The 25,214-nt window shown below is 43.5% G+C and overlaps 1 protein-coding gene across 1 annotated transcript in view; it reads right to left on the bottom strand.

Annotated features, from left to right (window-relative positions):
• LOC139760592 (uncharacterized) overlaps positions 1-23,751 on the bottom strand; it is a 41,621-nt gene extending 17,870 nt beyond the window's left edge. The window contains exon 1 of the mRNA XM_071683974.1: positions 22,961-23,751. Within this exon, the coding sequence (XP_071540075.1) occupies positions 22,961-23,305 (345 nt within the window). The 5' untranslated portion in view covers positions 23,306-23,751. The remainder of the gene's footprint in view (positions 1-22,960) is intronic.
• Positions 23,752-25,214: the final 1,463 nt, after the last annotated feature.

The raw sequence follows: 25,214 nt of genomic DNA on the forward strand, positions 1-25,214 counted from the left end.
GCCATTCAACTTCAAAGATCATTAACAGTACCATCTAATCATATTAACAAAACCATTTAATCAAAATATAATGTTTTATCACCTGTCCTAAATAACCTCCTTTCCTTGACCGTCTGTTTGGCATGTCTAAAAACGGAAGCTTTCCTGCCTTGGTACAACAAATAAAAGATGAAGATAATGATGCGAACCGCTGATGCCACCAGTGAAATGATTCCAGATGAGAGACTCTATAGATGTTAGTGGATAGAGTGTCCCAGAGACACACGGTCATTCACCCAGCCATAAGACCCCGGCGGGCGCAGAGATCTGATCATTTTTGTCATTTTGGTTTATTGTGGACCAGGGCCAGGAGCCATCGTAGCCACACCTGCCTGGACCAGGGCCAGGGGCTATCATAGACACACCTGCCTGGACCAGGGCCAGGGGCTATCATAGACACACCTGCCTGGACCAGGGCCAGGAGCCATCATAGCCACGCCTGCCTGGACCAGGGCCAGGGGCTATCATAGACACGCCTGCCTGGACCAGGGGCCATCGTAGCCAGACCTGCCTGGACCAGGGCCAGGAGCCATCATAGCCAGACCTGCCTGGACCAGGGCCAGGAGCTATCGTAGCCACACCTGCCTGGACCAGGGCCAGGAGCTATCGTAGCCAGACCTGCCTGGACCAGGGCCAGGAGCCATCGTAGCCACACCTGCCTGGACCAGGGCCAGGAGCCATCATAGCCACACCTGCCTGGACCAGGGCCAGGAGCTATCGTAGCCACACCTGCCTGGGCCAGGGCCAGGAGCCGTCGTAGCCACACCTGCCTGGACCAAAATCTTCGTGAGGAGTCACAAGATGATGGCGTGGGTGTAGCCCCCCCAGACAGCTTTACCATACACCATCCGTTGACGCCTTCCATGCATCCTGTCTCATCCTGCCTTCCCCTCAGCGGACATGCGCATGCACCACGGTCGAGTTGTGGTCAAACAGGGCGATCAACATCTTCAGTCTCCCACCAGTGTCTTGAGCAAACAGCGGGGCAGAAATATCCGAGGATTCCTTGAACCCTGTCGGGGTGCAGTGGACCTTGAAAATGAATGCGACTTCGTCGTGCACTGTCTTCCCCCGACTGCGTGAGGCGACTGCACTCCATTGTCCACACAATGAGCGAGTGCATTACCTCCTTATGGCGTGTCGAATAATCCGTTACAGACAACTACCTCGAAAAGGCAACACCGTCCACCACGACCACTCTCTCTCTCTCTCTCTCTCTCTCTCTCTCTCTCTCTCTCTCTCTCTCTCTCTCTCTCTCTCTCTCTCTCTCTCTCTCTGTAACTTTGATTTGTTCTTCATATTTAAAAAAAAAAAAAAAGTTAAATTTCCCGAATTTCAGAATAAAACGCACAACGCTGCCTTTCATTTAAGAACGAGGCAAAACTTCACTGAAGACCAGTTGTACACATGTGTGGTATAACCTTACGATCCAGCCTGGGCATTGTGGAGGTGGGAATATGATCACACACACACACACACACACACACACACACACACACACACACACACACACACTTGACTTAAGTTAGGGCCCCGTTCCTTAACCATTCATACATATGTCAAGATTTCAAAGATGATGCGGTGAAGATGTAGACAAGCTGAAACTGTCATGAAGATGTAAAATAGTGAATATGAGAGTGTAACGAAAATGAGACTGTCATGATGTAAATTAGTAAATATGAGGGTGTAACGAAGATGAGACTGTAATGATGTAAAATAGTGAATATGAGAGTGTAACGAAGATGAGACTGTCATGATGTAAATTAGTAAATATGAGGGTGTAACGAAGATGAGACTGTAATGATGTAAATCATGTAAATATGAGAGTGTAACGAAGATGAGACTGTAATGATGTAAATTAGTAAATATGAGGGTGTAACGAAGATGAGACTGTAATGATGTAAATCATGTAAATATGAGAGTGTAACGAAGATGAGACTGTAATGATGTAAATCATGTAAATATGAGAGTGTAACGAAGATGAGACTGTAATGATGTAAATCATGTAAATATGAGAGTGTAACGAAGATGAGACTGTAATGATGTAAATTAGTAAATATGAGGGTGTAACGAAGATGAGACTGTAATGATGTAAATTAGTAAATATGAGGGTGTAACGAAGATGAGACTGTAATGATGTAAATCATGTAAATATGAGAGTGTAACGAAGATGAGACTGTAATGATGTAAATCATGTAAATATGAGAGTGTAACGAAGATGAGACTGTAATGATGTAAATCATGTAAATATGAGAGTGTAACGAAGATGAGACTGTAATGATGTAAATCATGTAAATATGAGAGTGTAACGAAGATGAGACTGTAATGATGTAAATTAGTAAATATGAGGGTGTAACGAAGATGAGACTGTAATGATGTAAATCATGTAAATATGAGAGTGTAACGAAGATGAGACTGTAATGATGTAAATTAGTAAATATGAGGGTGTAACGAAGATGAGACTGTAATGATGTAAATTAGTAAATATGAGGGTGTAACGAAGATGAGACTGTAATGATGTAAATCATGTAAATATGAGAGTGTAACGAAGATGAGACTGTAATGATGTAAATTAGTAAATATGAGGGTGTAACGAAGATGAGACTGTAATGATGTAAATCATGTAAATATGAGAGTGTAACGAAGATGAGACTGTAATGATGTAAATTAGTAAATATGAGGGTGTAACGAAGATGAGACTGTAATGATGTAAATTAGTAAATATGAGGGTGTAACGAAGATGAGACTGTAATGATGTAAATTAGTAAATATGAGGGTGTAACGAAGATGAGACTGTAATGATGTAAATTAGTAAATATGAGGGTGTAACGAAGATGAGACTGTAATGATGTAAATCATGTAAATATGAGAGTGTAACGAAGATGAGACTGTAATGATGTAAATTAGTAAATATGAGGGTGTAACGAAGATGAGACTGTAATGATGTAAATCATGTAAATATGAGAGTGTAACGAAGATGAGACTGTAATGATGTAAATTAGTAAATATGAGGGTGTAACGAAGATGAGACTGTAATGATGTAAATTAGTAAATATGAGGGTGTAACGAAGATGAGACTGTAATGATGTAAATTAGTAAATATGAGGGTGTAACGAAGATGAGACTGTAATGATGTAAATTAGTAAATATGACTGTCATGATGTAAATTAGTAAATATGAGGGTGTAACGAAGATGAGACTGTAATGATGTAAATCATGTAAATATGAGAGTGTAACGAAGATGAGACTGTAATGATGTAAATTAGTAAATATGAGGGTGTAACGAAGATGTAGATGTAATGAAGATGAAATTTGCGAATGAAAGGGTCATAAACACCTTTCATTAAGTAATTATCAAAGTCTTCCGCGTCACAGGAAAAGGTCACCGGTGGCATTTTTCAAAAATTGAAATATAACAAATTCTAAAATCTTCCTCACGATGATTTCGAACAGCTCAATCAAACTTAGATATACGAAACATTAAACAGAGATACATTTACTAAGATCTGCGTTCAAATATTTCATATACAGTGCTGGTTTTTCACAATATACCAAAATTTAGGAAATTTATCATTTCGTCTCGGCGCCCTACCTTACCTTAGCTAGGTTGCGCTGATACCTGTTATCTCAAGCAGACTGCTTTCTCTGTGGCGCCTAGTCAGATCCTCATCTTCAGTGATTTCCCATATGTGTCCTGCGGCTCCCACTCACTTGCCTTTGTTTTTCTACTTAAGACTTCTAAAGTTTCCTACGCGGTTCGTGTGTTTGTTTAGGGAATGTGAATGAGCCCTCGATATCTGGAAGCGATCTCTCTCTCTCTCTCTCTCTCTCTCTCTCTCTCTCTCTCTCTCTCTCTCTCTCTCTCTCTCTCTCTCTCTCTCTCTTTTCCTTTGGACGGCCAAGCAGGAAGCCGTAGTGGCTGGGATCGACGCCCCCAGTTCCACCAACACGTGACCAGCTCATTTTAGGCCCGGTATATTCCCCATCACCGTTCCATTATCAGCTCACACCTCCACAAGCTGTTTACCATTCCCTTTATCAACCCCGAACTACCCACTAAGTTACGCCCTCAGCTGCCACATTTACCCACACCAGCATTCAGGTCATCCATCAATGAATGTTCGATCCCTTACATCGAAACTACAGACACGCCCACTCAGCGCCTCCCTGAACATTCGCTTCTCTTCTATAGTCCTCTCATTTCCAGGTGCATTAAGCTATAATCAACTACTCCCATAATCCACTTTCATATTTACCCAAACAAGTCTGAGGCTCAAATCCTAACATTCACACATTCGCATAGCTCCTCCTTCAGCAGCAGTGCTACCCCATCCTTAGCTCTCGCCCTCGCACTAACCTCGGACTTTACCTCAAAAGACATTCCCAAACCATTCTTCCCCCTTCCCCTTTAGTTTTGTTTCGCTCAGACCCAGAACATCTAGGTTCCTCTTCTCATACATACTACCTATCTCTCCCTTCTTATCTTTGTAACATCCACACATATTCAAGGAAGATAAGCACTCCCCGCCTGGCTATCTTCTGTCCTAACTTTTAGATATAAAGAAAACAAGGAGAGGAGAGTTTCCAGCCCTCGCTGCCGCCCTCTTTAGTTGCCTTCTACGACACGCTGGGGATACGTAGGAGACATTCCTACTGCTTTATCTTATGTTGCTATTTGTGACACGGATATCACTTCATTATTTTCAACCTACATATTTTTTTACATGAGTCCCGTGACTGATAACATGACTGATAAGACTTCAGTATGAACCGCAAGTTATCGCCTCTAATCTGTACAAGTCAACACTCAAGTATGAATCGAGTTCTTACCTCTAACGTCCAGTGGATGTTCTTCTGAGAAGTAGACTTTGTCACGTCTCGACCCACCTCAGTTAGGACCTACTTTATACCCTCTGATTCACGTTATGTAGCAACGGCAGCAGCAGACTGTTCCTGCAAGACTAGCGGCCCGTTGCAATATCAAGCGCTACGTTAGGTCAAGTGGTTTAGTTTAGGTTAGATACGGAAATTGGGGTTAAGGATGGGTCAGATTAGGTGTAAGGAGGTATTCAGAAGCGATGTTCAACGTTGAGGAAGCGTAGGCCACTTCCCGTGGGCAGTTATGTGAAACAATCTTGCCACAGAGCGGAAATCCTCACCACTACCGCAGTTCGTCGAAATGGCTGACTTCACTCTTTCCATTTCTCCAAGTCGTGCGATGTTCAGCTGGTAACTTTCCAGTGATTATGGGATATATTGACGGGGTATCAGACCTTCTGATTCCCTGACTCAAAAACGTAGTCCTTTGCCTGTGTACGGGTAGGAAGAGTGGAGAATGAACGGTTCCAAGTGAAGGGTGGAATGAGGCGGGAGTGTGTGATGTCACCATGGCTGTTTAATGTGTTTATGGCTGGGGTGGTTAGGGAGGTGAATGCAAGAGCTTTAGAGAGGGACGAGTATGTAGTCTTTGGGGGATGAAAGGGCCTAGAAAGTGAGTCAGTTGTTTGTTGATGATACAGCACTGGTGGCAGAAGTCGAGTAAGAACCTGCAGAAGTTGGAGACTTGAGTTTGGAAGGATGTGTAAAAGGAGGGAGTTGAGAGTACATGTGAATGAAAAAAAAAAAAAAAACAAGGTTATAAGGTTCAGCAAGGTTGAGGGACAGATCAGTTGGGGGTGTGAGTTTGAATGGAAGAAACATGGAGGAAGTGAAGTATTTTAGATAACTGGGTGTGGAGTGGGCGGCGAATGAAACCATGGGAGCGGAAGTGAGTGAAGGGGCGAAGGTTATCTGGGAGGGCAACAGTGGATATATGTTTGAAGGAACAGTAGTCCTAACATAATTATATGGATGCGAGGCATGGACTATACATAAAGACTTTCCTCATCCTCTAATGGGGAGTATATGTGTGTCTGTGTGTGTGTTTGTGTGTATCGATTCCCTTAATTTCATATATAATCTTTGTGGCGATTCCACAGTTGCACATCAAGTTAGCGATGTCTGCCGTGCGTTAAGTCGCTTATAGAAAGAAGGTAGTGGGAGGGCAACAGGCGACTGGGTTATACGAGACGCTACCACCATATTATGATACGATCCTGCAGACCAAGCCTCTGGTACCGCTCCCTCCCGCGTCTTTGAGGAGACTAAACTATTATTTTCAGTTTGGTTCGGTACCAACATACGCGTACACACACACACACACACACACACACACACACACACACACACGCACGCACGCACGCACACACACACACACACACACACTTCTCATGCCTTATTAGAATACGTACATCCGCTTCCTGAAACACGTGGATCATGTACGGGACGACACTTACGTTACTATCAATATTTCTCGGTTGATTGATTGGTTGTTTAGGCTTTCGGAATATCAACTGCCAGGGGTCATTAAGGTATTAAGGCCGTCAGTGTTAAGGTACACCATCCATGAACCAGACTTAACACCTCCCTCAGATGATAGAGACAATTCTATGTCCACATTCACTCGCTATGCACGTCTTGCATCAAGTCTTTATCATATGATATTAATGGTATTGACGGTGTGTCTCATGCGGATTTTTGGTCGACAACTGAGACATTTAGTGACGAAGCGTCCATTTTATGCATGATTTTATGATATACTGATTAATGTGCAGAGTTATCTTACCCATTAGATAAAGATTAGAAACTTTTTATTACCTGTTACCTAAAATTACCGTGTGGAGGAGGTAAGTGGTGGTGAGGGGGCACCGTGGTTACATAATGTGAGGCTCCGGTCAAGGTGACGCGACCACCAGAGTCTTGCTCCACACACACACACACACACACACACACACACACACACGAGTCTTGCTCCACCCACCCTCCACACACACGAGTTTTGCTCCACCCACCCTCCACACACACGAGTCTTACTCCACCCACCCACCACACACACACGAGCCTTGCTCCACCCATCCTCCACACACACGAGTCTTGCTCCACCCACCGTATACAGGAATCTTGCTCTACCCACCCTCCACACACACGAGTCTTGCTCTACCCACCCTCCACACACACGAGTCTTGCTCCACCCACCCTCCACACACACGAGTTTTGCTCCACCCACCCTCCACACACACGAGTCTTACTCCACCCACCCACCACACACACACGAGCCTTGCTCCACCCATCCTCCACACACACGAGCCTTGCTCCACCCATCCTCCACACACACGAGTCTTGCTCCACCCACCGTATACAGGAATCTTGCTCTACCCACCCTCCACACACACGAGTCTTGCTCTACCCACCCTCCACACACACGAGTCTTGCTCCACCCACCTTCCACACACACACGAGTCTTGCTCCACCCACCCACCCACCACACACACGAGTCTTGCTCCACCCACCCTTCACACACACGAGTCTTGCTCCACCCACCCTCCACACACACAAGTCTTGCTCCACCCACCCTCCACACACACACGAGTCTTGCTCCACCCACTCACCCACCACACACACGAGTCTTGCTCCACCCACCCTTCACACACACGAGTCTTACTCCACCCACCACACACACACGAGCCTTGCTCCACCCACCCTCCACACACACGAGTCTTGCTCTACCCATCCTCCACACACACGAGTCATGCTCCACCCACCGTATACAGAAATCTTGCTCCACCCACCCTCCACACACACACGAGCCTTGCTCTACCCACCCTCCACACACACGAGTCTTGCTCCACCCACCGTATACAGAAATCTTGCTCCACCCACCCTCCACACACACGAGTCTTGCTCTACCCACCCTCCACACACACTGAGTCTTGCTCCACCCACCCTCCACACACACGAGTCTTCCTTCACCCACCACACACAGAAGTCTTGCTCCGCCCACTATGGATCTAACCAACCGGCATATTAAGTAATGTTGTTAGTGTCTGGATGAACAAGTATCCGTATCCCTCACCCCGGGAAGGGAAACATTTTCGTGATCAATACCTCCAGTGTTACACATCTTGTGTATTTCATGTTATGTCCTTAGTTTTAGAATTAATTATTGCTGATGTGTTATGTTTCGTTCTCCAGCATGTCCTCGTATCCAGGAACGTATTATTATTATCATTTTTATTATTATTATTATTATTATTATTATTATTATTATTATTATTAGTAGTAGTAGTAGTAGTAGTACTGGTATTATTATCATTATTATTATTATTATTATTATTATTATTTTTATTATCATCAGTATTAGTATTATTATTAGTAGTAGTAGTAGTACTGCTATTATTATTATTATTATTATTATTATTATTATTATTATTATTATCATTATGATGATGATGATGATGATTATTATTATCATTACTATTATTATTATTAGTATTATTATTATTATTATTATTATTATTATTATTATTATTATTATTATTATTATCATTATGATGATGATGATGATGATTATTATTATCATTACTATTATTATTATTATTATTATTATTATTATTATTATTATTATTATTATCATTATGATGATGATGATGATGATTATTATCATTACTATTATTTTTTTTTTTTTTTTTATACTTTGTCGCTGTCTCCCGCGTTTGCGAGGTATTAGTATTAGTATTATTAGTATTAGTATTATTATCATTATTATTATCATTATTATTATTATTATTATTATTATTATTATTATTATTATTATCATTATCATTATTATCATTATTATTATTATTATTATCATTATTATCATTATTATTATTATTATTATCATTATTATCATTATTATTATTATTATTATCATTATTATCATTATTATTATTATTATTATTATCATTATTATTATCATTATTATTATCATTATTATTATTATTATTATTATTATTATTATTATTATTATCATTATTATTATTATTATTATTATTATTATTATTATTATCATTATTATTATTATTATTATTATTATTATTATTATTATCATTATTATTATTATTATTATTATTATTATCATTATTATCATTATTATTATCATTATTATCATTATTATCATTATTATTATTATTATTATCATTATTATCATTATTATTATTATTATTATCATTATCATTATCATTATTATTATTATTATCGTCATTATATCTGGGTTTGTGGTCGTGTGTGTCTGGATGTGCTGAGCGGGCCACATCCTTCCCCATCGTGTGCATTAGATAAGGCAGATGATGACTCTTCTCGTAACAGGAAGTACAACACAAGGTCCCTCTGGACTTTGCCAGAGTTGAATGACCTTTGTACTCATATTCTACCCACCTAATCACATTATGTAAGGCCTCGCTGATACAAGACTGATCCGATCTATAAGAGTCATTTATGTATATATATATATATATATAAGATCAGTTGAGGGGCCGGTTTAGTTATTTGGGGTTTAGCTCTGTCTGCTGTCAGGTACATTTAGCCTGGCCGTTCACGTCTTTATAACCAGCGGGGGAAGAAAAGAAAAAATCAGGTGTTCAAGATGATTCTTAGAGCGTACGTTTCTCACGCTTGTAAATGTATTATGGCCCTTGCGATTGGTCAAAAGAAATTTGATACACTAATACTCTTAGAAAAAGTGTATATTGTTTTTCGGAATTATATGTAAGAATTGGATATATATATATATATATATATATATATATATATATATATATATATATATATATATATATATATATATATTAAACTATTCGCCATTTCCCGCGTTAGCGAGGTAGCGTTAAGATCAGAGGACTGGGCCATTAAGGGAATATCCTCACCTGGCCCCCTTCTCTATTCCTTCTTTTGGAAAATTAAAAAAAATTGAGAGGGGAGGATTTCCAGCCCCCCGCTCCCTCTCCTTTTAGTCGCCTTCTACGACACGCAGGGAATACGTGGGAAGTATTCTTTCTCCCCTATCCCCAGGGATAATATGTATATATACATATATATATATATATATATATATATATATATATATATATATATATATATATATATATATATATTCCTAGTCACGGACAAGAGTCCACAACAAGGCCGGGCCTTAATTGAAATTCAGAGAGATCAATGAAAGTGAAAAGGAAGAGACAAGAAAAATTATTTATGAATTTTGAAGGCATTGAAAAGCCAATTTTATAAAATGCGCCAGGTCATCTGGAAAGACATGACACGGTAGAGTTTTCCAAAGTTTCGAGGTGTAGGGAAAGAAACAGTTATCAAAACGGCCCACCCTTGAGTTGCCGACGGCCAAACAGTAATCATGTGCTGCAGCGGCTTGCCGAGTATTTTGTGGTCTAGCTTGTGGTGGGGGCACACAAGCAGCCAGCTCTCGTGCACAAAATCCTTAGTATAAACTGTGGAAGAGAGAAAGTGAACCTACATTTCGACTTTGGTCAAGCGGGTCAAGTTTTGAAGTTAGCTTGGGAGAGGTTATAAGGCGGACACTTTTGACTCAACTCTTTCAAGTAAAGATCCAAAGCTAGAATCACCCCAGATGTGAGAGCAATACTCCATACAAGGACGAATAGATCCTTTGTATAAACGGAACAACTGTTCAGAAGAAAAGAAATTTCGACGCCTAAACAGGACTCAGTTTCGTAGAGACAGAAGCATCTCATAAGAAATTAAATTTTTCTAAGGAAAGTCAGAAAACAATTTACGTAAGTTATACCAGTCAGCACTGTTAAGGTGCCAATATTTACGTTTTGAAGGGGCTGTTGGAAGGGGAGATGCCGTTAGAATAAACACATTTATGAGAATGTGGTCGGATGAGGCAACAGGGGTATGGATGTATTTACAGTGGGATAGACTAGATGTGAAAAAACAGGTCCAGAATATCAGGAGAGTGGTCACATCTGTCAGGTATATGGGTAGGGTGGGAGATAATTTGCTCAAGGATCATTGAGAATGGAGAACGTGAGGGGCTTCAATCCTTCCCACCATCCTTATGGGAGAAATTCAACCATTCCCTATGGTGAACATTGAAATCCCATCGGTAGAGGATCTCCGCTTGCAGGTGTGAGGATGCCACAGTCTCATGGCAGGAGTTTAGATAGTCGAAGAATGATATAGAATTTGTAGAGTTAGGAGAGCAATGGGCGAAAGAAGGGAAAAATGTGGTAGTAAGGAGATAATACCCTGAGCCAGGTAACGTCAAAGTCTGGGGACTCAAGGTCTTCGAGGCTTGCAACAGGTGTATTGAATAAGCACTTACACACCACCTTTGAACCGGAATTGTGCTGGAATAAGCACTAACATACCGCCTTTCAACCGGAATTGTGCTGGAATAAGCACTAACATACCGCCTTTCAACCGGAATTGTGCTGGAATAAGCACTTACATACCGCCTTTGAACGCTAAGCATGCTTCATGGCTAGACATGTACCAGGACACCAGAGAACCGTATCAAGACAGCAATTATGTATCAGGACACAGGAAATATGTATGAGGGACACACTAAACCACACATTCCAGGATACATTAAATCGGCTACGAGATACCACTGGTCAACCTAACATGGACAACTACAACACACACATCATTCCCATAGCAGACGTATCGAGCCATTTACCCATCGGTGACGCATACGTACAACAACACACCAACCGTCAACAAAAGACACCTGAACGCTGGTGCCTTGGCGATATGAATGCACAGCCTACAGAGCACAGGAAGACTGAGTGGCCAGGTTTACACACCAACCGACTGTGTAGATAACGCTCCACTGCCGTGGTTCTACCCGCAGGGGATCACAGACGAGGCCACAGCTTGTGTTGGGTGGATATTTTTTTTTAGCGGTTGCAGAGTACCCCCGTTGTGACCAGTGTCAGAACGGGAGGTTCTCTGTCTCATATCACTCACCATGCAAGAACTAGCTCAAACCAGCCAGATGCTCACATATATGTGTTTCGGCCGTTTCAGAAGCCTAGGTATACATGTGTTTCGGCCGTTTCAGAAGCCTAGGATATACATGTGTTTCGGCCGTTTCAGAAGCCTAGGATATACATGTGTTTCGGCCGTTTCAGAAGCCTAGGATATACATGTGTTTCGGCCGGTTTCTGAAAGCCTAGGATAACATGTGTTCGGGCCGTTTTCAGAAGCCTAGGATATACATGTGTTTCGGCCGTTTCAGAAGCCTAGGATATACATGTGTTTCGGCCGTTTCAGAAGCCTAGGACCATGCATGCGTTTCGGACGGTACAGAAGCCTAGTTATGTTGTATGTTTTAGTGAGAAACAGGAAAATGTGTATGGCTGATAAAACCCTCTTCATCGTGTGTGTGTGTGTGTGTTTGTTTATGTGTATGTTCCTCATGCAGGTCACACAACCTTTACCTCACCATCATGTGAGAACAAGACAGCGACAGTGTTCCCACCACCACCAGTACATCTGTTGACGATTTCTCCTTTCTCACTGGACGGGACTTCCCGACTTTTGGTTTTATCGACTATCGTGGGATTTTGATTTTTCTATGACGTAAATGAAGCACAGACATTATGACAAAAAAAATAAACCACTGGTTTTAGTAAATAATCATCTTATTTCTATAAACCAATGTTTATAATATCTCATGTTGAACATTTCGTACCCCCGAATTTTCACAAAATTAACTTCGACTATAAATAACCCGAAAAAGAAAATACATTAAAAATTAAGCTGAAAGTGTAGTTTAGGATGACCAGCCTGTTACTTGAAATTTTTTTCTGAAACTCGTATATCGTTCAATACATTTCATTTATTTTTTCATGGAAAGAAAACGCCTAGGCATCGCCTCGCTCAAACCATTCCTTTCTGCCCAGTTCTACAGTTATTTTTGTGGCCCCTGTCCTCGTGAGCTGGTTCCCCTTGTCCCCTACCACCAAGACTCTTAACTGGCGTCAGGCTCCTGCCTCCTGAAGCATCTGTGTGATCATTCACACGAGGATTGGCCGTTATGACGCCTCCTTTTTCCATCGAACAGCAGAGTATAGAACTCCTTTTCCTCCTCTCATCCTACACTCTCGTACAACCTTTTCCCCTTACGAGGCAGGTTCACACACCTGAAGAACTCTGGTTAATTTCTTCATTCTTTCTCTTACCCTATGTTCCTTCCACACCAGATGGCCGTGGTTGAAGCATATGTTGCTCATACAACGACTCAAAGTGAAGTTGTCTTTGATTTTGAGTTCCTAATCGAACTGATTTGCTCTTCCGGAATGGAAGAACCGTCCAAAAATGTGAGTACTGGCCTCCTCTGGCTGTGCCAGCCACAGCTGTGGTCTGCTGAAGATGAAACAAATGACAAGCATCATTGTAAACACAACGCAGGTTAATTCTGTTGCGGATGCGCCTTTGCGTTATTTGATGTCAAAAATTTCACATCCCCTTTTTCCCTATCAACGTCGGTGTTCCTCAAGGTTCTGTCCCGTCTCCTACACATTATTTTTTTTTCCTTTTGATCAACGATTTCCTTTATTTACATAACTACTTGCACTCTATGATAACGACTTGACACTACATTCCTCCACATCCTTCAAATCTACTCCATCCTGTCTCTCTCTCACTGCATCTCGTCTCGACACAACTCCAGTATAAACTCAGGTAGGATATCTCAGACGGGTAGACGGAACCTAGTTAAGTTTAATGCCTCCAGGACCCAGTGTCTGCCCACCTTTTTTTATGGAAAATTGCTCGCAACTATAAACAAGTTGCTAGACAAGACTTGGCCGACAAGAACACTGTGATTGGATTGCAGGGATGAACACTAACTGTCGTTATAAGATAAAGAAGTGATGGTGAGTGTGGCTGTCACGGTGAGGCCCACATCCAAACCTGTGGTGTGGTTTCTAGGGTGAGGCCTACAGCCGTGGATGTGGTTGCTTGGGTTGAGGCCTACAGCCGTGGATGTGGTTGCTGGGGTGAGGCCTGCAGCTATGGGTGTGGTTGCCGGGGTGAGGCCTGCACCCACAGCGTGGTTGCTTGGGTTGAGGCCTACAGCTATGGGTGTGGTTGCCGGGGTGAGGCCTGCACCCACAGGCATGGGTGTGGTTGCTGGGGTGAGGCCTGCAGCTATGGGTGTGGTTGCCGGGGTGAGGCCTGCACCCACAGCGTGGTTGCTGGGGTGAGGCCTGCAGCTATGGGTGTGGTTGCTGGGGTGAGGCCTGCATCCACAGCGTGGTTGCTGGGGTGAGGCCTGCAGCTATGGGTGTGGTTGCCGGGGTGAGGCATGCACCCACAGGCATGGGTGTGGTTGCTGGGGTGAGGCCTGCAGCTATGGGTGTGGTTGCTGGGGTGAGGCCTGCACCCACAGCGTGGTTGCTGGGGTGAGGCCTGCAGCTATGGGTGTGGTTGCCGGGGTGAGGCCTGCACCCACAGGCATGGGTGTGGTTGCTGGGGTGAGGCCTGCAGCTATGGGTGTGGTTGCTGGGGTGAGGCCTGCACCCACAGCGTGGTTGCTGGGGTGAGGCCTGCAGCTATGGGTGTGGTTGTCGGGATGAGGCCTGCACCCACAGCGTGGTTGCTGGGGTGAGGCCTGCAGCTATGGGTGTGGTTGCCGGGGTGAGGCCTGCACCCACAGCCGTGGTTGCTGGGTTGAGGCCTACAGCTATGGATGTGGTCGTTGCCGGGGTGAGGTGTGTCTTAGCCTGAGTGTGAGTGATGAATCCGAAACTTATCCCTTATCAGGGCTTTCCATACTGGAAAAAATATATCGGGGAAATACCAGAGGAGACCTAAGGCGAGCATCCCTCTGTGATGAACTCTGCGTGTGTTCTCCAGTAAATTTAACCACATCAACACAGGGAGGAAGTCCTTATGGTTTATAAACACGTGAATAAGAACCGTTCCAGTACGCTTTAGAATGAATGCACGATTCTTAACCGTACAACTGTGTATGTTTCAGTCGGTAAAGTTGGGTACGGTGTGTTTCCCCCAGCAGCGAGGACCGCCAACACTGCTGCTAATCAGTTAGCGCCGCGCTTACACTTTCTCACGTACCAGCCACGCGTCACTCACTCATTCCCATGTACAAGCCAGTCATTCTCACACTAACAGAAACCCATGTACCAGGCGATCAGTGTCGTACTTACGAGCTGCCACGTAACAATTATTGCCTAACCTCTGGCCTTCAGTTGAACATTCCATCTTTTTTTTTTTATGTTGGCACGGGCAAGGGAATGCCCTAAACAAAGCCATTTAATTTTCATTAACGCTCTCTCTCTCTCTCTCTCTCTCTCTCTCTCTCTCTCTCTCTCTATATATATATATATATATATATATATATATATATATATCATACAAACCTCCAACAGCCACGATCCTGCCTGTTGGAGGTTTGTATGTTCTATGAAGGTGCGCGTTCCAATGCACTATGTTCATATATATATATATATATATATATATATATATATATATATATATATAAAACTCCTAGGGTAAGGAAGTGCTCATCCTCCTCGAGGGCTCAGGCTGGCGTGTGTGGATATAAACAAGATGATACGAGGGAAGAGGTCGGTAGTATGTCTGAGGAAATGAAAATGAGTTTGAGCGATTGGAGCCTGAACAAGCAGGAGGGTGAAAGGCATGCACGGAATAGAGCGAAATGGAACGACTTGATATATTAGGGTCGACTTCTGTCTGTGCATTGAATAATGGCAAGTAAAGCGCCTGGGACGAACCATGGAAAGATCTGTGGTTTGGGTCCATTACACATGTCGGCTAGAGAATGAGAGTGAATACGTCCGTTCTTCATCTGTTCCTGGCACTACCTCGGGAAACGGCGATCTAGTATGAAAAAAAAAAGAAAAAGGATATATCCCAACTAGGTACCCTATTTATCTGCTAACCTCTAGTGGAGGATGAACAGTTGGGCATGCTGGGAACAGACTACTGCTACCAGGATTCGGAGTCTATGCGCTCGACCCCGGGGTACCGTTCTCGTACATATTGAACGATATCCTCCTGTTTATACCAGCAGGTCCGTTATGATAGTTCATAATTACAATGATAGTTGTAGCCCACTCATTTTTTTTTTTTTCTCTTGCGGCTTTTCTATCAGTCAGCGTTGATCGTTATCATCATGTGACTGCATGCCGATAACAGTGTTGTGCCCTGTATCTCCGAAGGGTGACCATTTAAGGGGTAACATTGTCCGCCGTGGAGCCCAGGACAACTGTTATTGAGCGGCTGGCCTCGCCTCGCCTTGATTTCTCATCGTTTTATCACTTGACGTCAATGGCCTTCCACAGTCATCACGCCGTGCGCGTTGACAGGCCTGTTGCGAGGCCGGAGAAGACATGGTCGTTTCTGTGTGGTCTCTGGTGCCTGTGTCCCTCAAAACAGGGGACCCAGAGGCAGTTCAAAACCCTTTTTTTTTTTTTTTAATGCCATAATTTCAGGACGAAGACTCATTACAGAAGCACCATATATTTTGTTTTGTTTTTAACACAGAACAAGCAATGTGTGGAAGATGACTAAACAGAACAAGCGATGTGTGGAAGATGACTAAACAGAACAAGCAATGTGTGGAAGATGACTAAACAGAACAAGCAATGTGTGGAAGATGACTAAACAGAGCAAGCAATGTGTGGAAGATGACTAAACAGAACAACCGATGTGTGGAAGATGACTAAACAGAACAAGCAATGTGCGGAAGATGACTAAACAGAACAAGCAATGTGTGGAAGATGACTAAACAGAACAACCATGTGTGGAAGATGACTAAACAGAACAAGCAATGTGTGGAAGATGACTAAACAGAACAAGCAATGTGTGGAAGATGACTAAACAGAACAAGCAATGTGTGGAAGATGACTAAATAGAACAAGCGATGTGTGGAAGATGACTAAACAGAACAAGCAATGTGTGGAAGATGACTAAACAGAACAAGCAATGTGTGGAAGATGACTAAACAGAACAAGCCATGTGTGGAAGATGACTAAACAGAACAAGCAATGTGTGGAAGATGACTAAAAAGAACAAGCAATGTGTGGAAGATGACTAAACAGAGCAAGCAATGTGTGGAAGATGACTAAACAGAACAAGCAATGTGTGGAAGATGACTAAACAGAACAAGCCATGTGTGGAAGATGACTAAACAGAACAAGCAATGTGTGGAAGATGACTAAACAGAACAAGCAATGTGTGGAAGATGACTGAACAGAACAAGCAATGTGTGGAAGATGACTAAACAGAACAAGCCATGTGTGGAAGATGACTAAACAGAACAAGCAATGTGTGGAAGATGACTAAACAGAACAAGCAATGTGTGGAAGATGACTAAACAGAACAAGCAATGTGTGGAAGATGACTAAACAGAACAAGCCATGTGTGGAAGATGACTAAACAGAACAAGCGATGTGTGGAAGATGACTAAACAGAACAAGCAATGTGTGGAAGATGACTAAACAGAACAAGCAATGTGTGGAAGATGACTAAACAGAACAAGCCATGTGTGGAAGCTGACTAAACAGAACAAGCGATGTGTGGAAGATGACTAAAGGCTGGAACCACCAGGTGTTGGAATGGCTAACTGCTGTTGCTTCCGCCTGGTCTTAACGTAGAAAAGTGAGATCACATTTTTGACAAGGAGAGTCACACGTGGGTATAAGGGCAGAAGTGGGTTAATACAAGGGAAGTATGAGGGAGTCAGTGAAAGCGTGAGGAGAATTAGAAGGAAAAGGATCCGCCTGGGATCGAGACGGCGTCAGGCGAAATTTCTAACCTCTTCGAAATAAGTGGCCCGTCGCTCTAACATGATGTCAGGTGTTCATCATGATGAATAGGTGGGAAGTGGCTTCATGCTTTGAATAAATGACCACCAGCACATTCTCGTTCCATGCTGAATGAGGACTTAACACCTGTATTGGTACTGGCTTGTGAACCCATTACATTCTCGTTCCATGCTGCTGAATGAGGACTTAACCTGTATTATTATTGGCTTGTGAACACATTCACTGTCATTACTAATGCCACACGTACCTATGGTATTTACAGTGTGTATTTCCATGCACATGTGTGTACTTCTGTTGCGTCGTATTTATGACTACATGGTGTGACAGACAAGTGTGTTTAGCACCAACCAGTCGATTGATGACAAATCGCTGACTTGCAATTACTAGTGGAAGATATTTTACGGAGATAAGATCATGATAAGTCTAAGACCAGGATCGTTGGTTGCATCATATGTTCTCTCTTTATTTCTTTTTTTGTTTTAAAAGTCACTTGAGAATGCATGAAATAAAACTTTCATTCAATGTTGTTTTTAAGACTAAGATCAGGCAACCTGGAAGCAAAGAGGATAGAACGCGGACTAGGTTATAAAAAAAAAGATGATACAAGAGAAGTTAGAGGCCAGTGTTTTGTTCTTTCGGCAAACAGAGTTGTATAGCTTTCCATTGTAAAGCCTTCCCCGGGTCATAGTGGCCCAAAATGTCAACGTGAGACTCTGTGATGGCCAGAAAAATCCATCACACAAAATTCGACACGATCTGTACATGGAATCTCCTATGAACCCGGTGAGCTGTCGATTACCTCACCAAATATGTGACTTACTTAGCCACCACACTTCACCCCTCAAGTGCAGCCCGCGTGCACTGCCTTTGTTCCAGTCACTTTATTTCGCGGGTTGGAAATTTCGCATGACTGATATATGACTGAAGGAGGGAGTGTTGGCTGGGACGTGGCACATGTATTGCTCATGGCACTGTGTCTTTAGGGTCTTTTCTGTACGTGTTTGTGTTTCCTTGGGTGTTTAGTATTCAGGAGTTTGCATATGCGTAAGGGAATGTCGCACTTGGGTAGACATACGAATGGTTTGTATAGAGTAACACGGTTGTTTTTGCAGGCACAAGACACTGCAGGTAGTCACTGGGGTGCTGCTCCTGACGCAGGGGTCTCCCCTTCAGGCATCCAGGAGCCTCAGACAGCTGGGGGTTTTGGTTACACCGCAGGGTAAAGCTTGGCTCTCGCCCACCCTTCCTCCCTCGCGCCCTTCCTCCCTCGCGCCCTTCCTCCCTCGCGCCCTTCCTCCCTCGCACCCTTCCTCCCTCGCACCCTTCCTCCCTCGCGCCCTTCCTCCCTCGCGCCCTTCCTCCCTCGCGCCCTTCCTCCCTCGCGCCCTTCCTCCCTCGCAGCCTTCCTCCCTCGCGCTGGTCCCGTCTACTGCGCCAGGAGGACATCACAGCAGTAATGGGGGAGGAATGTGATTATTTGCACCTAGGCTTCCTTCCTGTCACTGTCGTGCGTTTTTTTTTTTTTTTCTTTACCAGTTGTGCCGACTGATCTTACGCTCAACTCTGAGGCCGATCATGACTGCTTCCGAGCACAGTTCGTCGGCTAGTGGCAGAAAGAAGGCTTCTCCTTCCATGGCTGTGAGTTGACTGAGCCCGCGGCTGATTAGGCTCGTTGGCGTGTGAGGGATCGATTTCATTGGGATGTGATGAGGGTTAATGCTGGGATAGTGTCCTGGGACACACCTACATGGTGAGGGTTGGTGCCGGGACAGTGCCCTGGGACACACCTGCATGGTGAGGGTTGGTGCTGGGACAGTGTCCTGGGACACACCTGCATGGTGAGGGTTGGTGCTGGGACAGTGTCCTGGGACACACCTACATGGTGAGGGTTGGTGCTGGGACAGTGTCCTGGGACACACCTGCATGGTCAGGGTTGGTGCTGGGACAGTGTCCTGGGACACACCTACATGGTGAGGGTTGGTGCCGGGACAGTGTCCTGGGACACACCTACATGGTGAGGGTTGGTGCTGGGACAGTGCCCTGGGACACACCTGCATGGTGAGGGTTGGTGCTGGGACAGAGATGGTGACGGCGTCAATCACCATGAGATCCCGTCATGCACCCGTCGTAAAATCCCAAAAATTAACTTATCAACCGAATGTATTTACACGATTCTCGTCTGTATTCGTAAATCAGTTATCGCGGCGGCTATAAACAACAATAACCATTATTTCAGTCCACACAACTGATAAGAACACACACAGTAGACTTGACCTATGGTACGACCAGATAACATATCGACACATGATAACACGCATCCGTTTCGGGGGGGTTGGCTGGGTGGGGGGAACAAAGTTTTACCGAATGTTTATCTCGAAAAATGTTCGGAGAGCATTAAATGTGAAAAGTACATTTATAAATAAAATATAAAAGATTTAAGGCTTTTTTTTATGAATCGTAATATTTCCTGTATTTTCTTAAGTACAAACGACATCGAAAGGTAGAGGCACGACGATAGTTGCAGAAAATGAGGGGGGCGCCATCAACGTGATAAGACCAGGAGATCTATAATAGCACGGCCGACTGCAGGAGGGGGTCAAAAGAGGTGGGTATTTGCACCCTCCTGACGCCTCACGTGTGGCAAAATATTGCCCTAGTGACGTTTTTCATGGTTGAATAGAATGAAATTCAATATTTCTGGTAATTTTGAATTAAAACAGTGAGTTTGCGTGTGCGGTGAAGGCCACGTAACACATATTCTTTTATTCTGTTGACTCAGTAAGAGGGGGGTGTCTCTTACATACTTGTACCCAACAACGCCAAACCTTTCCCTTGCACATCTTTCTGTGGGCGGCCATGGGCGGTGGATATTGTGCCTTGCCGTGCGGAATATTCTACCGTCACCAAACAATTCCTAACATCGTAAACTTACATATTCACGTAGGAAAATCTTGATCACACTCAGCCATACAACAACAACCTCGATGAAAATGTTACATGACAGTAGAAATAGATGTAGAGAATTTCAGTGCTGAGTATTATAGTTAGGCTCAACATAGTAATTAGAATACTGCTGTCAGTGAAAGCCTCCAACCCCAACCCGTTATGAAGTGGTTCAAGATTTACGTTTTAAGTTCCGTATTCTCTGGCTTTTCAGCGCTTGCTCTCGGGAATGGCTTAGGATTGTGAACAACCCTGATTTTTCTAGCCACATGCGCCGAGCAATTTCATATATGCGACTGGATAACAATAGACAATCTATGATGCACGGTCGATAAGTTTAAACAGGTGACAGACTTTGATTTGATTCATTTCGCTCACTATTAACGAGAAGGACAAAAGTTGGAGAGTACGAGCCTTCGGGAGACGGGTGGACGATTTTAAAAGAATCGAATATCGGTATTGTGGCCAAAAAAAAAAAAAGGCCTTTTATTGACCCTTATTTCCTATACCTTGTTGAAAAAAGACAGTTTTGTTTTACCTTGCGTAAACATCCTTGTATTGTTATAGTTCTTTTTTTCCTGTATATCTGAATGTACGATATAGCTATGCATTTGTACTCGCTCATGATTACCGCCTGTGGCAGCTGTGGCCTATCACCGCTTGCTTGCTTGCTGGTAAAGTGGTCGAATAGTTCATAGAGGTCGAGTCGATGGTGCAGGTGTGCCAGTGCCAGGCTGCCTGCCTGCTCGTACTGGTTAAATAAATGTCGGGGTAATCATTCATTTCTCGCGTATCACTCTATTTCTGGACTGATTTGACTTACCTAAAAGATAAATTGTTGCAATATTCGAAATTTTCCCAAATACGCCAAAGGTCACAAACTTGAATTTCTAGATTTTGGTATAAAAATTGTCTGTGCAGCTGTAGTCATACTTGCAGTGTTCTTACTATGTCTATGTCTGTCTTCGTTTTAACAAATTTCTGAGACGATTATTGAAACAGGCGAGTCTACATCTGAAACGTATCGTAGTATCTCACACTGCACCAAGTTCTCTTGATCATTAGCTTTTATCATTTATCTAGAAAGAATTAATTATCTTCATTACTTTTAGACAACAGTAATGCGTAAAACTTAAACGTCTATTTCCGCTGATGTGCTCGTTAATGACCTAAATATTCATAGTTTTTTATTATTATTCTTACTTCCCCAAGACTTTTAGAGCACACAAACATGATGGAAAGATTCTTGATAGTCAAGCTTTCCTGTTCGTTCATACGTGGCCACATGTGAGGCCTTCCAGAATCTCAAACTTCGCGGGAAGATGGCTGATTTGGTGTGTCCAGGCTGCCACCATACAGTCTTGTGTTCAACACTCGCTGATCATGAGTGTTGCTGGATGTTTTGAGCGTCACCCAAAGTTAGTAGTAAACCATTCGAGGCAAGAACCTGTGGAAGCGTTGGCCGCCGCCAGTAAATATCCACCAAAATATGTTAGGAAAGGATTTATTTTTCTTTTGTTGTTCTTACCAGTGATGGTTGCGGCAGTCTTTTGGGGATTACACTGAGTTACGATCCAGCCACATCGGGGGTTACGCTAGGTTGATTAGTTAGAAATTTTTAGTCCATTTCCCCCCCCGTGTGTTAAAACCATCTCCACTTTGTGTCTTTGTTTTTGTTTGAATATTTGGAATATTCTCCTTTCCATGTAGACGAAAAGTTGTGATAATTATAATCGAGATTCTCACATATATCGTTATGAGTCAGATATATAAAGTTTAATTCGTTTCATCGAACAAAAGTTCCTTGATTATTGCTGTCAAATGTTTTACGTTATATCATGATTTTATTCTAAGTCAAAACTAGTTACCGGTTCCATGATAAAATTACATCTATGTAAAAGTCGTATCTGATTGTATGAATATATGTCCAATAGTAGGGATTTAATTTAACATCAAAATTATTAAAAAAAAAAAAAAGCTATTATTTCTTATAGATACACTGTATTCTTACCAATCCCGTTTGGAGCAGTTTATGGTTTTCTTGGCGAGTTCATAAGCCTTCCCCTACCCTTCCCCCCGACCAAATCCTAGATACGCACATCTTTATAACAGATGATTGCAAAATATCTTTACAACATGATTGTAATATAACATTTGATTCCTCGAGAAGTCGATTAGAATACAAACAAAATGGAAAAGTGAAAGTAAATGGTTACCGTCTTGAGATGTAGCAGGCCGTCCACACACACACACAGACCACTTACCTTGCAAGGATATATCTCCTGGGGTAGAGGACATAAGGTACAGATGGGCACAGCTTCATTCTTGTCCTCAGGGTGACCCACACGGCGTCGGTGGCTGCCGGACGCCAGCTGATCTGTGGACGTCTCTCCAGGCAATCTTAGCTGCCGGACGTCGACGTGACCACCAAGGGATGGTGAGGCCAACAGCTCGACTCTGTCTTGTCCCTGGGCTGCACGGTTACGTTCGGTCAACTGGTCAACATGACGATTGCGGTGGCTGGAAGCCGGGAGGGCTGTGCAGTCCACCACGCTGAGTATGACAGCCTGGAGGATGACTACCAGACACACAAAGAGCCTAACAAACATCGTTGTGTTGTATCGGGGGATATTTACTCCTCAGGGCGAGCTCTCTGGTAATGCTGGAGAGTGTGAGTGCTTCCGTGTGGGACACCACGAGAGGACTGGACCAGGGCGGGTTAGTACAGCGACTTGGAGGCTACCAGGTGGGCATCATTGTTTATATGGCTGGGATCAGATGTGCATCCCGGGAAGTACCGCAGTTGCTACTGGGGAAACACACAGACATCCCAAGTGGCCCAGTGGCCCAGCCTCTGATAATCTCTGCGGAGGGGCGTCGCTTATCCCCCGAATACACGACACACGACCATATTTTCCTCCTGCTGTATTTCCAGCTGTTGCTTTTCCGTAGTATCATGCAGTTCTCGAGGGTTAACCTCGGTATTCGGAGTGTGAGGTGTTATCGTACGTTGAGTGGAGACATACAAGAGGTGGTAATGGAAGGTGAGATGTGGCGCAGTGTGGTGGAGCGTGTAAAGAGAGGTTATCAGGGGTCGGCCGACGCCTCCCTGTATTGTTCCCCAGCAGCGTGAGGGTCTGCACGTCCCCTACCCTGGACCTGACGAACCTGTACCTGGCAACGTTGATAATACTGTACCCCAACACACACACACACACACACACACACACACACACACACAGAGCCAGCCCCGCAGAGAGGCCAGGAGTAATACGACATGGTAATATCAGACTGAAAGTAACGTAAGCACTTATCAATGGGTTTGTGGTTAATGGCATAGAGCTGGAATTCAAGGACCGTGTGAGAGAAAAATGCACCTCATGTTGTTGGAGTGGTTGAACCACAGTTTACTACTGAGATAAGACCTCACCTGTTCTACCCAGAGTGAGCACGTGATAGTGAGCAGGGGGTAAAATATGGTGAAGGACTGGGAGAATTAACCCTGTTGTTGATACTCAGCCTTGATGGTCAAGAAGCGATGGAAGGTGGACACCACTCAGACGGTTCGTAACGTTAGAAGTGACTGTAGGGGAGATGTAGTGAGTGGTGTTGGTATTGTGTAATCCTCCACAGAATTTCGATGATCTAGAACAACTGTACAGTGATGACAACGAGAGATCAATCGCGATGGTACATGAAGCGCTGAGAAAGTCACTTCACAGAGATGGCAAAGTACTGATAATGGCGGATCTCAGTCGTGTAGTGATAGGCTGTGGAAACTTGGATTCTCATGCGGAGAGCGAGTTTTGGGAGATAGCATTTTGGAGTGTATTTAAAAAAGATTTCCTCTACCAACATGTTGGTGATACGCTGTCATTGTTCGATTTTTATCTTCACACATATTAGCATGGATACTTGAGAATATTATTTATGGTACACCACTGGGAAAAAGATAATTGAGTGACCAAGTTTAACTATAAAGTAAATAAGGATGTTAAAGAAAAGAGATGAGACAAGACCCGAAGAGGAAGAATAACTGTGGAAATTACACAAACCTCAACAATATCTGTGGTGACGTAAACTGGAAAATTGAGTTTGGTATCCAGGAACCAGGGTTTTATGGTGAGAGGCTCTGTGAAGATGGCGATGAAGGACTGGGGAGCATAGGTACCTCAAGCCTCAGAAACAGAGGGAATGGCAAGGAAGAGGAAAACAATGGGTTAATGAAAGGTGTCAAAATGTAAATGAGCTTCGAGATGTGTAATGATGAAGAGATGGACGGCACTCCAGCCAGCCAGCATTTACAAGTACAAGACAGCAAGGGACGAGTGTACCACGATAAGAAAGGCATCCGGAACTTTTCAGTGAATTCATCAGGATTTGGTTGTCGGTTAAAGAGCAGCTGAGCAGCCTAAAGGATTCAGAGGCTAGAATTGTTGAGGATATGTGAGGAAATGAATAGCTAAGTTCAAAGGCGTTTTCACAGTGAAAGACTCTACAGCCCCAACACTTGTGAGT

The sequence above is a fragment of the Panulirus ornatus genome, chromosome 3 (genome assembly GCF_036320965.1).
Source record: "Panulirus ornatus isolate Po-2019 chromosome 3, ASM3632096v1, whole genome shotgun sequence".
Taxonomy (NCBI): domain Eukaryota; kingdom Metazoa; phylum Arthropoda; class Malacostraca; order Decapoda; family Palinuridae; genus Panulirus; species Panulirus ornatus.